Source organism: Chiloscyllium punctatum, chromosome 15, assembly GCF_047496795.1.
Source record: "Chiloscyllium punctatum isolate Juve2018m chromosome 15, sChiPun1.3, whole genome shotgun sequence".
NCBI lineage: Eukaryota > Metazoa > Chordata > Chondrichthyes > Orectolobiformes > Hemiscylliidae > Chiloscyllium > Chiloscyllium punctatum.
Window position 1 is genome coordinate 30,977,533 of NC_092753.1, and position 15,930 is coordinate 30,993,462.

The 15,930-nt window shown below is 44.5% G+C and overlaps 1 protein-coding gene across 9 annotated transcripts in view; it reads right to left on the reverse strand.

Moving 5' to 3' along the window:
* Positions 1–15,930, reverse strand: part of frmpd4 (FERM and PDZ domain containing 4) — a 750,261-nt gene that overhangs the window by 132,188 nt on the left and 602,143 nt on the right. For 8 of the 9 annotated variants that reach the window (XM_072584870.1, XM_072584871.1, XM_072584872.1 and 5 more), the window contains one exon: positions 11,455–11,557. In XM_072584870.1, the coding sequence (XP_072440971.1) occupies positions 11,455–11,557 (103 nt within the window). The other variant, XM_072584875.1, reaches the window with a different exon arrangement.

The following is a 15,930-nucleotide window of genomic DNA, read 5'->3' on the forward strand; positions in this document are numbered from 1 at the left end:
TACTTTGTTACGAATACTACAAGCATTCAGGTGAAGTGCCTTCATGCTAATTTTCTTACCCTCATGATTTCCAACATCTCTATTAATATGTCCTCAGTTCCTTTTTGCTTCATTCCTAGTCTGCCTTGAACTTAAACCCTGCACACATGCTAACCTGCTGCTTATCTTTCTCCTTGACTCCAAACCCCTTGTTGCTTTCCCTTTCCCTTCCCCCTCAGTCTCTGCATTACCGCCTCTGCTAAGAAACCTGATATTGAACAAACAGCACTGCCAACCATCTAACCCAAACTTTGGGTCCGCTACTTAGATGACACCTTCTTCATCACTAAATGAAACAAATTAGAGAAAACTTTCAAAACCATCAATAATACCCTTACTGGCATAAAGTTCACTAAAGTGGAGGAAAACAACAACAAACTGCTATTCCTAGATGTCACAGTCGAGTGAACAGCCAATGGGAATCTTCAAACCAGTGTCTACAGGAAAACAACACACATGGACCAAATATTGAACTACAGAAACCATCATCCCAACATCCACAAAAACAAACTGCATTACAATATTATTTCAACGAGCCACCACGCAGTGCAGCACAGAAGAACTATGCAGAGCAGAGGAAAATCACCTATACAGAGTATTCAAAAAGAACGGGTACACAATGAATACAGTCCGTCGATTTCTCAGCAACAAACCCAAATAAGCAGACAAAGTGTATCCAGAAACCCTAGCCACTCTTCCCTACGTCAGACATCTCTGAAATGACTGATAGACTACTCAGACCCCTTGGCATCATGGTAGCCCACAAACTCACCAACACACTAAAACAGCAGCTAATGAATTTGAAAGACCCTATACAGGCAACAAGGAAAACTAATGTTATTTAGAAAATACCTTGTAAGAATGAAACAAACACTACATTTGACAAACAGACAGAAAACTAGCCACCAGGATACATGAACATCAACTAGCCACAAAAAGACATGATTCACTCTCACTTGTAACCATATATACAGATGAGGAAGGACACCACTTCGACTGGGGACAACACATCCATCCTAGGACAAGCCAAACAAAGACACACACAAGAATTCCTAGAAGTACGGCATTCCAACCGGAACTCAACAAACACATTGAATTGGATCCCATTTACCATGCCCTGAGAAAAAGACCAGGAAATGACATCACCACAGGAAATTACATCACCAACCCAAGGAAACCCAAACATATCCGTAGAAAGCGGGCTACACCACCTATGCTTCATCCGGAGGCTCACTGAAGATGTTGCCTCATATTGTGACGAAACGTTTGAAAATGAACCTTCCAGTTCAGCAAGCAAACCTACATCCAGAAACATTTCCTGTCCCTCAGTTGTAAATTGGTTGTTATTGTTTAAATAAAACCATTTTAGCAAAGTTATTGGGAGAATGGGCTGAAATGGATAATACCTGGAGTCTCTGGATCCAAGTTATGAATCATTATAATAATGCTAATATTAGATATGCCACAGTTCATAGGGCGGCACGATGGCTCAGTGGTTAGCACTGCTGCCTCACAGCACCAGGGTCCCAGGTTCGATTCCAGCCTCGGGTGACTGTCTGTGTGGAGTTTGCACATTCTCCCCGTGTCTGCGAGGGTTTCCTCTGGGTGCTCCGATTTCCTCCCACAGTCAAAAGATATGCAGGTCAGGTGAATTGAACATGGTAAATTGCCCATAGTGTCAGGTGCATAAGTCAGAGGGAAATGGGTCTGGGTGGGTTACTCTTCGGAGGGTCGGTGTGGACTGGTTGGGCCGAAGGGCCTGTTTCCACACTGTAGGGAATCTAATCTCATCAGCTATTCACGCCTCAGTAAATTGCAAATTCAACATCAATCAATCATGCTCCAAATCCTTAGAAGGCCCTAGTGCAAGAAACAGCCATGGAGTCATACAGCATGAAAACAGACATTGCGGTCCATGCCGAACATAACTCCAAACTAAACTAATCCAACCTGCCTGTTCCTGGCCAATATCCCTCCAAACTTTTCCTATTCATGTACTTATCCAAATGTCTTTTCAACATTGTAAGTATACCCACATCCAACACATTCTCAGGAAGTTCATTCCACACGTGAACCACCTTCTGTGTAAAAACATTTTGCTCCTCATGTCTTTTTAAAATCTCTCTCCTCTCACCTTAAAGATGTGCCCCTTGTCTTGAAATCCCCCATCCTAAGGAAAAGACAACAATCACCTTTTCCCAATTCCAAAATCTTATTGTGGATCAGTGCTATTTGATGCAGATGAGGGAGGCTAGTAATGAAAGAACAAGGTATTGTTGTTCATAGGGAATGTAATAGTTCATGAGAGCTGTTTATCAGCATACAATGAGTGCAAATTAGAGAGGACTGTTGTTACTGTGTTAAGTCCATTTTTGTTCTCTAAGCACATGTTGTGCACATATTACTACAGTAGGTTTTCCTGGTAGTACCTCATGTTGAGTCCAGGAGCTTCACACTGGTTTGCAGCGAGATGTGCAAAATCTTGGCCAGTTTAAATTTTCCAAATCTCATTAATTGGGGAAGATTCCTTTCGATTAGAAAATAGGTAATCTAGCTCCTTTATTCAAAGACGAACAAAGGCAGAAAGCAGGAAGCTACAGGCCAGTTAGCTTTCCATCTGTCATAGCAAAAATGTTAGAAGCTGTTATTAAAGAGCTATAATAGGGCACTGAAATAAATTGAAGACAATCAGGCAGAGCCAACATGGTTTTGTCAAAGGGATGGTTCCTGAAAGAAGTAACCTGTTGATAAAGGGGAACCAGTACTATACTTAGATTTCCAGAAGGCATTTGATCAGGTATCACATCAAAAGTTATTGCGAAAAATACAAGGTTATGGTGTCAATGGTAATTGTTTGGTAGAGTCAAAAGATTGACTGGCTAACAGGAAGCAGAGTGTAGGAATAAATGTGTCTTCTCTAGGATGACAGAATGTCCCAAATAGTATGCCAGATGGGTCAGTGTGCTGGGGTCTCAACTCTTCACAATTTATATAAATGATTTGAATGAAAGGACTGTAGCCAGACTTGCTGCTGGAACATAGGTAGGTGTGCTGAAGACATAAGGAACCCTCAAAGAGATGTAGGTAGGTTAACTAATAGAACATAGAACATAGAACATAGAACAATACAGCACAAAACAGGCCCTTCGGCCCACGACGTTGTGCTGAACTTCTAACCTAGATTAAGCACCCATCCATGTACCCATCCAAATGCCGCTTAAAGGTCGCCAATGATTCTGACTCTACCACTCCCACGGGCAGCGCATTCCATGCCCCCACCACTCTCTGGGTAAAGAACCCACTAAGTTGGTAAAGATCTGGCAAATGAATTATAGTGGCAGAAAGAAAATGAAAGAAACATATTATCTAAATGGTGAGAGGTTGCAAAATTCTGAGATGCAGAAAAATCTGGCTGTCCCACTGCACAAATCACGGTAGGTTATAGTATGCAGGTACAGCAACTAATCAGGAAAGCTAACTGAATATTGTGTTTTATTGCAAGAATAGGGAGGCTATGCTTCAGTTATACAGGGTATTGACGAGATGACATCTGGAGTACTAGGGGCAAGTGAGGACAGTAGATGCTGGAGATCAGTGTTGAAAAGTGTGGTGCTGGAAAAGCACAGCAGGTCAGGCAGCGTCCGAGGAGCAGGAGAATCGATGTTTCAGGAATGAGCCCTTTAAGGGCCTGACCTGCTGTGCTTTTCCAGCACCACACTTTTCAATATCTGGCATACTGGTCAGCGTACATATAGAATGATGTTAATGTGTTGGAAGCAGTTCAGAGAAGGCTTATCAACCTAATAGCAGGAATGAGCTAATTCCCAAGAGGGAAGGCTAGACAGGTGAGGCCTTTGTCCTCTGTCAGAGGTGTCTTAATTGAAACATGTAAGATCCTGAGGGGACTCGAACGGGTGGATGTTGAAAGGATTTGGGAGAATTCAGAACTAAGGGCTTGCCCACTTAAAACAGAGATTAAACTTTTCTTTCCTCTTAAGAGAGGTGAGAGTCTTTGGCATTCCCTTGCTTTATGCAAGAATGTAGTGTTGAGGTTAAAAATAGACCAATGATCACATTGAATGGTGGTGCAGGCTCGAATAACAGAATTGCCTACTCTTGCTTCTTGTTTGTATTTACAATCCCCAGCATCACTAACACAATACTGAAGTCCATCATCAGCCAACACAGTCAGTTCCAATGTTTACAATCTGTTTAAAAGAAATGTTCAAGATAAAAGACTCTCTCAATCCTTTACAAAAACACCACTTTTCGTTTAATGTTTCAAATTACCAGTTGAATTTATTTTATTCAGGACAAAAGCAGGAAAATACTTAGTCCTACAATAAGCTAATGAGAAAGTAAGTTGTAGCAGAAGACTTCAACAATTTATGGACTTTGGTCAGAAACATTTGGTCAGAAACATCAGGAGCCACAGTCGAAGGAAAAGAGGCAAGCCATACAGGACTGAGATAACAAAAAAAAATCCTTCACCCAGAGAGCTGTGAACCTGTGGATTCTCTACCACAGAATGCTGCTGGGGCCTAGTTGTTTGGTATATTCAAGAGGGATCTGGATGCTGCCCTTGTGGCTGAAGTGATCAAGGGATATGGAGAGAATGTGGGAGAGGGATACCGAGATTGCATGATCATCTTTTTCCTTCGACAGAGAGTTGAGAGTCTTTGGCATTCCCTTGCGTTATGCAAGAATGTAGTGTTGAGGTTAAAAATAGATCAACCATGATCGAATGACAGATTGGCTTACTCCTGCATCAATTTTCTATGTCTCTATGTCAGATCCCTACATATCCTTGGCTCCTCAGTCTACAACGATCCTGAACAAGTTAGTGCCGTCTCTATCTAACACCAAACAGGCAGGATCATGTAGCCACTCAGCTTGACCATGCAACACCTTCTGAGAACCCCTCCTCCCGCCTCAAACACACACCATCCACCTGGACACCCCGTGTCGGTCTGTTACCCACCCTCAATCTCTTTATTTCCAACTGCCGCCAAACATTGACTGCCTCAACATGTCCATCCCACTCACCCTCTCCTACCTCTCACCATCGCAACATACAGCCTTCCACTCCCTCTGTTCCAAACCCAACCTCACCATTAAACTACCTGACAAGGAGGGGGGGGGGGGAAGCGGTGTTAGTTTGGCACACTGACATTTACACCACTAAAGCCAGGTGCCAACTCGCAGACATCTCCTCCTACTGTCCCCTCGACTACGACCTCACCTCCCATCGCCAAACCATCATCACCCAGACAGTACACAATCTCATCACTTCAGGGGATCTTCCACCCACAGCTTCGAAACTCATAGTTCAGAAATCTCGCAACACCCGGTTGTACTTCCTACCCAAGATTCTCAAACCTGACCACCCCGGCCGACATATTGTCTCAACCTGCACCTGTCCCACCGAACCTTAAAGAGTTCCTATCCCCTGCCCCCCCGGATCCAGGAACTCCCCACGTATGTTCGGGACACCACCCACGCTCTCCGCCTCTCCAAGACTTTTGTTTCACTGGCCCCAATGCCTCCTCTTCACCATGGACATCCATTCCCTATACACCTCCATTTGCCATCACCTGGGCCTCCAAGCCCTCAGTTTCTTCCTCTCCTGATGTCCCCACAAGTGCCCCTCCACTGATACTCGAATTCGTTTGACTGAACTGGACCTCACCCTCAATAATTCCTCCTTTGAATCTTCCCACTTCCTCCAGATGACAGGGGTAGCCATGGGCACCCACAGGGGCCCCAGCTATGCCTGCCTCTTTGATAGTTATGTGGAACAGTCCATATTCTGTAGTTAAACAGGCACCACTCCCCATCTCTTCCTTCGCTACATTGATGACTGCATCGGCACCACTGCGTGCTCCTGCAAGGAGGTTGGATAGTTTATCAACTTCACAGTACATTCCACCCCAACTTTAAGTTCACCTGGACCATCTCAGACACCTCCCCGCCCTTCCTGGACCTCTCCATCTTCATCAACATTGACCGACTCAACACTGACATCTTCTACAAACCCATTGACTACCACAGCTACCTGGATTTCACCTCCTCCCTCCCTACATCCTGTAAAAATGCTATCCCTTATTCCCAATTCCTCTGCCTCTGCCGCATCTGCTTCCAGGAGAACCAGTTCCACCATAGAACACACCAGGTGACCTTCTTCTTTAAAGACCGCAATTTCTCCTCCCATGTGGTTGATGATGCTCTCCAGTGCATTTCATCCACTTCCCATACTTCTGCCCTCGAACCCGACCCCTCCAACTGCAACAAGGACAGAATCTCCTGGTCCTCACCTTCCACCCCACCAACCTCTGTATACATCGCATCATCCTCCGCTATTTCCACCATCTACAAACGGACCCTACCGCAAGAAATATATTTCCCTTGCCACTGCTATCCACTTTCTGTGCGACTCCCTCTTCAGGTCCACGCATCCCCCCCCCCCACCCCCCACAACCCACCCTCCCCTCCCGGCACCTTCCCCTGCCACTGCAGGAATTGCAAAACCTGTGCCCACACCTCCCCCCTCACCCCCGTCCATGGCCCCAAAGGACCCTTCCACATCCATCAAAGTTTCACCTGCATTTCCACACATGTCATATACTGTATCCGTTGCTCCCGATGTGGTCTCCTCTACATTGGGGAGTCATGATGCCTACTCGCAGAACGCTTCAGAGGACATCTTCGGGATACCTGAACCAACCATCCCCACCCCCCCCATGGCTGAACACTTCAACTCCCCCCCCCGACTCTGCCGAGGACATGCAGGTCCTGGGCCTCTTCCATCGCCGCTCCCTTACCACCTGGTGCCTGGAGGAAGAACGTCTCATCTTCTGCCTTGGGTCACTCCAATCCATTGGCATCAATGTGGATTTCACCAGTTTCCTCATTTCCCCTCCCCCCACCTTATCTCAGCACCAACCTTCCAACTCGGTACGACTTTCATGACTTGTCCTACCTGTCCATCTTCCTTCCCACCTATATGCTGCCCCCTTCTCTCTGACCTATCTCCATCACCCCCACCTCAATCTACCTGTTGCACACTCAGCTACCTTCTCCCCAGCCCCACCCCACTTTATTTCTCCACTCCCTCAGCTCACAGCCCCACTCCTGTTGAAGGGCCTTTGCCTGAAATGTCGACGCTCCAGCTCCTCGGATGCTGCCTGACCTTCTGTACTTTTCCAGCACCATACTCTTGACTCTGATCTCCAGCATGTGCAGTCCTCACTTGCGCCTCTGTATTATAGGGTGCAAAGCTCAAAAAAAGGCAAGGCCTGGCAATGTAACATAGGGATTCTGTGAGATCTAGTTAGAGTCAACTGAGTGGGAACCAAGACAGCAAGCAAAGGAACCAGACATGCAGCCTAGTTCAGTCCATGAGTTGGGTGCATGTCACTGAGTACAGTGCCCTTGCTGCAGCACAATAATGATTGTTGCTGGTGCATCTCCATCCTTAATCCCAAGGCGGATTTCTGCATTTCCCGTGATTCCCAGCATCCCTTCTGTCAAGAGGAGGGGTTGCAGGCAAAAGCCAGTTCGGGCCCAACAATTCACTATTCTCTTTGCCTCATTGTAATGTCAATGAAACAGCTATTGTATATTTTGGGGCTTGTTATTCTTCAATTCAAGCCAGGTGAGGCTTACTTGGTTTCAGCAGAAAGCAGGGACTGCTGATCCTAATAAAACATCTCCTGTTAAGTCTCCAATTGCTATCAAAACTTCAGGGTAGACAGTCAAAGACAAGATGCTCTTAGATCTTAATTTTAAAACTGCCTCAGGTTCCATGTCATAGCTACCTTCTTCTTTATGATGAAAATCTAAGACCACGACAACAGATGGCAAAATGACCCACCAAACAACAGTCTACAGGAACGTGGGACAATTCAACCCAGACACAGTCTGTTGAGATTATGGGGACAAAGCAATGTTAATGAGCATGGTGAATCCACAGAATAAATTTGTAAATGAAGTATGTAAGTTTACAGAGTTGTGGAATTGGAAATACCAATTCAAATTAGTAGGCAAAATGGATAATTATTTTAGCGAATGAAAAATGGATGCCACTGACACACATTCAATGCTGTCTTGTGCTGCACAATTTATTAAGGACCATCTTCCATGCCACCCTTTCCAGAGAGAGTGACATAAAAAACCTATAAATTCTTGGCCCTTAACAATCAGGACATCAGACCTATAGGTCTATCAACGGGTAGAATCTTCTGCTCTCATTGGTGAGCTTGGAGGCAAGAAGATCATTTAAGAATTTACCTTGATGAAGGAGCAGTATGCTGAAAGCTTGTGATTGTATACAAACCTGTTGGACTATAATCCGGTGTTGTGTGACTTTTGACTTTGTTCGAAAGCTGAGGCTCTCAAGTGGCATCTGTTGTCAACCCAGGATGTGGTGCGCCCTCCACCCCACATTCCCCCATGATCACCATCCCTGGCCTGGATCTTATCTCCTGAGATCCTGAGATTCTGGAGGGGTCTGACTGACAGCAGCTGCAGCCTTCTAAGCGACATTGCAGAGTGTGAGAGCTGCTGGCCTCAAGCTGACAGGGAACTCAGCTAAGCAGGGCTGTCTGGGCTGTGGATCCAGAAGATAGCCTGCTGTTTGCCCCAGCTCTGACTGATTGGGTAGGCCTTCCTGAGGAGAGCGTGTGTGATCTTTCACCGGGAGGGGAGACTCCCAACAAGTTTCCACACAACGCACCAAAGGTAGTCATCTACTCATTATTAATCTTGTACAACAGACGTCAGACTATATGACAGCATATGGATATAGAATTAGCTCAATTCTATACTTCAACACCTTAGAAATCTATAAGTAATTCCCATTTGTCTCTCCAAATGGAAGAATCTGAGCAAAAGCATGCTGCCTGTGAGCCAGGATCCACCTCAGCCTGTCACAGGTTTAGTTTAGGACTTATTGTTATGATTTAAAATCTGTCCCAAAGGCTCATATTAATTCTGAGATGCCATTAACATTTTAGTCTCTTGACTCATTCCATGAATTTCAGGAGAGGGGTCAAAAATGGTATATGATCCATGGGAACCCTGGTACACTTTGTTTGGAAAGTGACAATTTTTTTTGCCTATCTTGGAGTGTATGATTCTGTGTCTTTTGCAGACATTAATCCAGAAAATAACCTTCTGAACTGCTATAAATGTATTTACTTTACATTTTCCAGATAAGAATGAGAAGAGGGTTAAGGGCTTCATGTAAATAAAGGGAAGACAGAGGAAAGATAAGTGTCCACAGTAAGTTTTAAACACAGCCCCTGTTGTTGTTATCTCTTCCTTTTCCTGTGAATGATTTTCAACCTCCACGCTCTCATTAGTGCCCTCCCCTTTTCACTATTTTGATATTTCTTAGATTGGAATTTCATTCTAGAAGCAATGACAGCCCTCACAGTTATAGCCATTACTCAAACAGCAACTCTAACCACCTCCTTAGCATCCCTGTTGCTTGCTCTATTTGAATATTTTGTTCTTGCTATAAGAACATAGGAATTTGACTAGACGCAAAGCCATTTTGGCTTTCCAACCTGCCTTGACATGGCTGATCGGGTTGTGGTCTCAATTTCATTTTCTTGTCTGCAACACAGAATTCTCAACTCCCCGTATTGATCAAACATCTGTCCAACTCAGCCTTGAATAACTTCAGTGATCTAGCCTCCACTGATTTGTTGGGAAGAGAATTCCACAAGTTTAACACCCTTGAGTCAAAAAAGGGCCCAGATATTTCAATGGCCAAACTATCACTGAGCAGAGTAGACAGGATGCTGCATGTCAGGACCCCACGAGATCACCAACACAGCACACTTTATAGTATTTCCAGGAAGTTGAAGATTCTGATTGCCAATTTCCCCTGGGTCTGGAACCTCTAGAGAAAAAAAACCCTGGAACTGTATCAGCATAGAACCCAGACTCCTTGAATGACTGCCACACTTAACCTTACATATTTACCTCAGGCAACAGTTGTCAAAGTGATTGGCCATGTTGCTGGACATTTAAGTCTCAAAATGAGGCACACTGACTGCTGCAAAAAGTGGGATGGTTTGACTTCCTTCCAGTATCATGCACTCACGGGTGAGCTATGTTGGTTTCAGCTACGCTCCACATTTCTGAAGTGGCTGGGATTGGAATTTCTGGTGAGAAGTGCAGATCTCAGTACTGACATAAGGCAAAAATGAGAGGAGTGGCAATCAGAATATGAGTGTTCCCAGCCATGGCCTCCTCTGAATTAGTGGGGAGGATATCTGTTCTTCGAGTATTCCCCGATTCTGGTTTCCTGTACAAGAGGAAACAGAAGGTGACCAGAAGGTGTTTCTGCTTGTTGTGTTCCTATAAAACACAAAGGGGCAGCACTGTGGTTCTGTGGTTAGCATTGCTGCCTCATAGCAGCAGGGACCCGGGTTCGATTCCAGCTTCGGGAAACTGTCTGTGTGGAGTTTGCACATTCTCCCAGTGTCTGCATCTGTTTCCTCCCACAATCGAAAGACGTGCGGGTCAGGTGAATTGGCCATGCTAAATTGCCCATAATGTTAGGGGTGCATTAGTTATGGGTAAATATAGGTTATGGGAATGTGTCTGGGTGGGTTACTCTTTGGAGGATCGGTGTGGACTTGTTGGGCTGAAGGGCCTGTTTCCGTACTGTAGGGAATCTAATCTAATCTTTTAAAAAAATTCTCTGGGAACTGATTTTTTGATGATCAGTCTCCTGCTTTTTCAAGAAATAAATAATTTCACTTAATTGTCATCTGGCTCCTAGCTGCCATGACACAGAAATACAGGAGGAAAGAAAATGACACAGATTAAAGGTTCCTTTACTGCTCCAGTAAAGTGCAGCTGCCTGAAATCTTTTGCAATCTTCCTAGATTTACACTTAGTGTAAATGATGAGTTCTGCAGTACGATGGCTGTGTGACTGGTGGATAATGCTGGATGAGCAGAATAAAGACTCTTGTCACATGGTATTCTCCTGTGTTTAAAGAGGCGTGGATCCCATTATCAGTAGATATTATGCACTTAGTACTCGGCTAGGGCCTAGTATTGTAAAGACTGACTTTTCACGCAAAAGAAAATTGCCAGTCTGACAACCTCTTATAGCTTTGCAAAAAATAATAACAGCGGCAATGAATCTTATTTGATCAGGTAGTATTTTCAAACACAAGCAGTTGGAAATTATTTAATTTATGATTATTCAATTTGTCATCGAAAACAATAAAATTAATGCACCTTATTCTTTCCATGGCTTGGTAAAGCTATTTATCTTTTCCACTGTCAACAGTTAAATGTCTCAGTCACGCACAACTATGCAGTCCCATTAAATCATTTCTTGGCTTTCATTGGGATAATGCTGAGTGGACATAGGTGAACGAATAGCCATTACCTTACAAGGTCAATGACTCTCTCTCTGGGAGCTGTGCTGACGGGCTCATCATTAATCTTTATTATCTGGTCTCCCGGTATCAGCTTCCCTTCAGAGGGCCCACCTAAAAAAAAAATGACATTGCATTAATCTGATGCATACTCCATAACACATTATGCATTTATTTTGCAAATTTTGAGAAGATTTGTAGCTCAGGTTGAGGTTCTGGATATAGGTTTGCTCGCTGAGCTGGAAGGTTTGTTTTCAGATATTTCGTCACCATGCTAGGAAACATCATCAGTGCGCCTCCGGATGAAGCATGGATGGCATGGCCCACTTTCTATTTATGTATTTAGATTTTCTTGGGTTGGTGACACCATTTCGTGTGGTGATGTCATTTCCTGTTCTTTTTCTCAGAGAGTGGTAAATGGGATCCAAGTCAATGTGTTTGTTGATACAGTCCTGGTTAGAATACTTTGCTTTTAGGAATACTCATGTGTGTCTCTGTTTGACTTGTCCTAGGATGGATATGTTGTCCCAGTTGAAATGGTGTCCTTCATCATCTGTATGTAAGGATACTAGTGAAAGTGGGTCATGTCTTTTTGTGGCTAGTTGATATTCATGTATCGGGTGGCTAGTTTTCTGCCTGTTTGTCCAATGTAGTGTTTGTTACAGTTCCTGCAAGGTATTTTGTAAATGACATTAGTTTTGCTTGTTATCTGTATTGGATCTTTCAAATTTATTAGCTGCTGATTTAGTGTGTTGGTGGGTTTGTGGGTTACCATGATGCCAAGGAGGTCTGAGTAGTCTGGAAGTCAGTTCCGAGATGTCTTTGATGTAGGTGAGAGTGGCTAGAGTTTCTGGATGCGTTTTGTCTGCTTGTTTGGGTTTGTTGCTGAGAAATCAGCAGACTGTGTTCATTGTATTCAAAAAGAACAGGTACCCAATGAACACAGTCCGCTGGTTTCTCAGCATTCGAACCAGGTCCCCAGAACACGATCTGGGTTAACAGTCCAACGACAATACCATGAGGCCATCACCTCCCTTAGTTCTGCTGTTTGTTAAAGGAGCAGAGATGGCAGTCAGAGGAGTGGTATGCTCCTTTTGTCAGATGTGGGAGATCAGGAGTAGCAAAGTGTCCCTGGCGACTATGTCTGCAGGAAATGTGTTTGGCTGCGGCTCTGTTCGGGCCAAATCAATTGGTTGGAGCAGCAGTTGGACAAATTGAGGAGCATACAGGAGGCAGAGTGCAATAGATCGTAGCTTCAAGGAGGTGGTTACATTGCAGGCACAGTCAACTAGGAAGTTGACCACCAGAACGGACTTAAAAATCACACAACACCAGGTTATAGTCTAACAGGTTGGACTATAACCTGGTGTTGTGTGATTTTTTTAACTTTGTACACCCCAGTCCAACACCGGCATCTCCAAATCATGACCAGAACAGACAGTCAGGTAGTCTCCTATGGCTATCCCACTCCCGAACAATTATACAGTTTTGGATATTGTTGGGGTGTTTCGTCCCTCAGAGGAAAACAGCAGCAGCAGCCTGGTCATGCCTGGCACTGCTGTAAAGCAGGGTATGGCATAGTCCAAGCAATTGTGATAGGGGACTCTCCGGTCAGGGGTACATACAGGCGTTTCTGTGGCTGCAAGGATGGGGTGTTGCCTCCCTGGCTCCAGGGTCAAAGATATCTCGGAGTGGTTGCTGCAAATGGTCAAAGGGGAGCATGAGCAATCAGAAGTCGTTGCACATAGTGGGACCGATGACACAGGGAGAAAAAGAAATAAGGCCCTGCATACTCAATACAGGGCTTTAGGGAGGAGGTTAAAAAGCAGGAGTTCAAGACAGTAATCTCTGAATTACTCCCAGTGCCACATGCTAGTGAGAGTAGGAATAGGTGGGTAGGGCAGATGACTGCATAGATGAGGAGCTAGTGCAGGGGGCAGGGATGCAGAGATTTGGATTGTTTGGATCTCTTCTGGGGCAGAAGTGACCTGTACAAGAGAGAAGGGTTGCACCTGAACTGGAGAGAGGCCAATATCCGAGCGGGAAACTTGCTAGAGGTGCTTGGGAGGCTTTAAATTAGTCTGGCGAGAGGCTGGGGCCCGAAGCAGTAGTGGGACAACTGAGAAAGTTGAGGCTGGTACAGAAGTTAAAGAGAACAAGATAAATAGACAAGGCAGACAAGAGTGTCAGGGAACAAGGGAAGACTGATAAATTAATTTGCATTTATTTTATTGTCAGAGGCCTGACAGGTAAGGCAGATAAGCTTAGGGAATGGATTGGTATATCAAAGCTATTAAGGAAACATGGCTAAGGGAGGGTTAGGTCTGGCAGTTCAATGTTACGGAGTACAGATACTACAGCAAGGATAGAAGGGAAGGCAAGTGAGGAGTGGAAGTGGTGTTTTTAATGAGGGAAACATTACAGCAGTACTTGGTGGCACAGTGGCTCAGTGGCTAGCACTGCTGCCTCACAGTGCCTGGGACCTGGTTTCGATTCCCACCTCGGGTGACTGTCCATATGGAATTTGCACATTCTCCCCATGTCTGTGTGGATTTCCTCTGGGTGCTCTGGTTTCCTCCCACAGTCCAAAGATGTTCAGGTTAGGTGGATTGGCCAAGCGAAATTGCCCAGAGTGTCCAGGATTGGACAGGCTAGGTGGATTAGCCAAAGGAAATGGAGGGATAGGGGGATGCAGGTCTGGTGGGTCACTCTTCAATGGATAGGTATGGACTGAAGGGCCTATTTCCATACTGCAGATTTCTATGAGTATTTAGGATATTCCTGAAGGATTGTCCAGTGAAGTTTTATGGGTAGAACTGAGAAATAGGAAGAGGGTGATCACGTTGATGGGATTGGACTATTGATCCCCAATAGTCAGCAGGAAATTGAGAAGCAAATATGTAAGGAGATCTCAGACATCTGTAAGAAAAATAGGGTTGAAATGGTAGGATATCTTAACTCTCCAAAGACTGCCAGAGTGTTAAGGGCTTGGATAAGGAGGAATTTGTGTGTGTTCAAGAAAATTTTCCCAATCAATATGTGAATGGGCTTGACTAGAGAAGGGGCAAAACTTGACCTCCTCTTAGGAAATAAGGCAGGGGAAGTGACTGATGTGATTGTTGGGAGAGTGCTTTGGGAATAATGACTATAATTCTATTAGTTTTAAAATAGTTATAGAAAAAAAAGGGCAGGTCCACAAATTAAAATCCTAAACTGGGCAAAGGCCAATTTTGATGGTATCAGAGAGGAGCTTTCAAAAGTTGATTGGGTAGGCTTTCAAAAGTGAGATATTGAGAGTTCAGAGTCAGCATGCTCCTGTTAGTGTAAAGGGCAAGGATGAGAAGAAATACTGAGGTTCTGGTAAGAAAAAGGAAACATATTCCGGATGAAGGGCGAATACCCAAAACGTCGATTCTCCTGCTCTTCGGATGCTGCCTGACCTGCTGTACTTTTCCAGCACCAAACTCGTGACTCTGATCTCGAGAATCTACAGTCCTCACTTTTCTCCAAAAGGAAACATGTGTCAGCTGAGGCTGAGGAGTACACTGAAGAGGGAAATCAGAAGGGTGAAAGGGGACATGAGCTAGCTTTGGCAGATCAGGGAAAGAAGAATCCAGAGACATTCTGCAAATATATTAAGGGCAAAAGAGTAAATAGGGGAGAAGATGGCCTCTTAAGGATCAATGAGGCTGTCTATATGTGGAACCACAGTCAGTGGGTTAGGTCCTAATGAATGTCTCTCATCAGTATTCAACATGGAGAATGACATGAAAGTTTGGGAACTCAGAGATATAAATAGCGAAGTCTTGACGAGAGTCCATATTACAGAAGGGAAGGTGTCGGAGATCTTAAAACAAAATTAAGATGGATAATTTCCCCAGACTACTCAAGGGTATCCCAGGACATTGCTGGTGGTTAGGGAAGGAATTGTGGGGCCCCCAGCAGAGATACTTGTATCATCCACAGTCACGGGTGAGGTTCAGGAATGCTGAAGCATGGCTAATGTGCTAGTATTTTAGAAATTCTGCAAGGGAAAAGCCAGGGAACTACAGACTGTTGAGGTTAATGTCAGCGGTGGTAAGTTGTTGGAGGGAGAGACAGGATCTGCATGCCTGTGGAAAGGCAAGAACTGATTAGGGATAGTCAGCATGGCTCTGTGTGTGGGAAATCGTGTCTCACAAATTTGATTGATTTTTTTGCAGAGATGACCATGTAGAGAGATGAAGGCAGACTGGTGGACGTTGTCTATATGAACTTTAGCAAAGCATTCAACAAAGTAGGCTCATTAGTAAGGTTAGATTACATGGGACGCAGAGGGGAAGGTCGAGGTTTGTTATTTGAGACTGGAGGCCTGTGACCAGTGGGAGTGTTGCAATAATTGATGCTGGATCTGCTGCTGTTTGTCATTAAGATGGATAAGACTTAAATAAGAAAATAAGAAATAAGAATATAGGAGGCATGGTTAATACGTTTGTGGATGACATCTA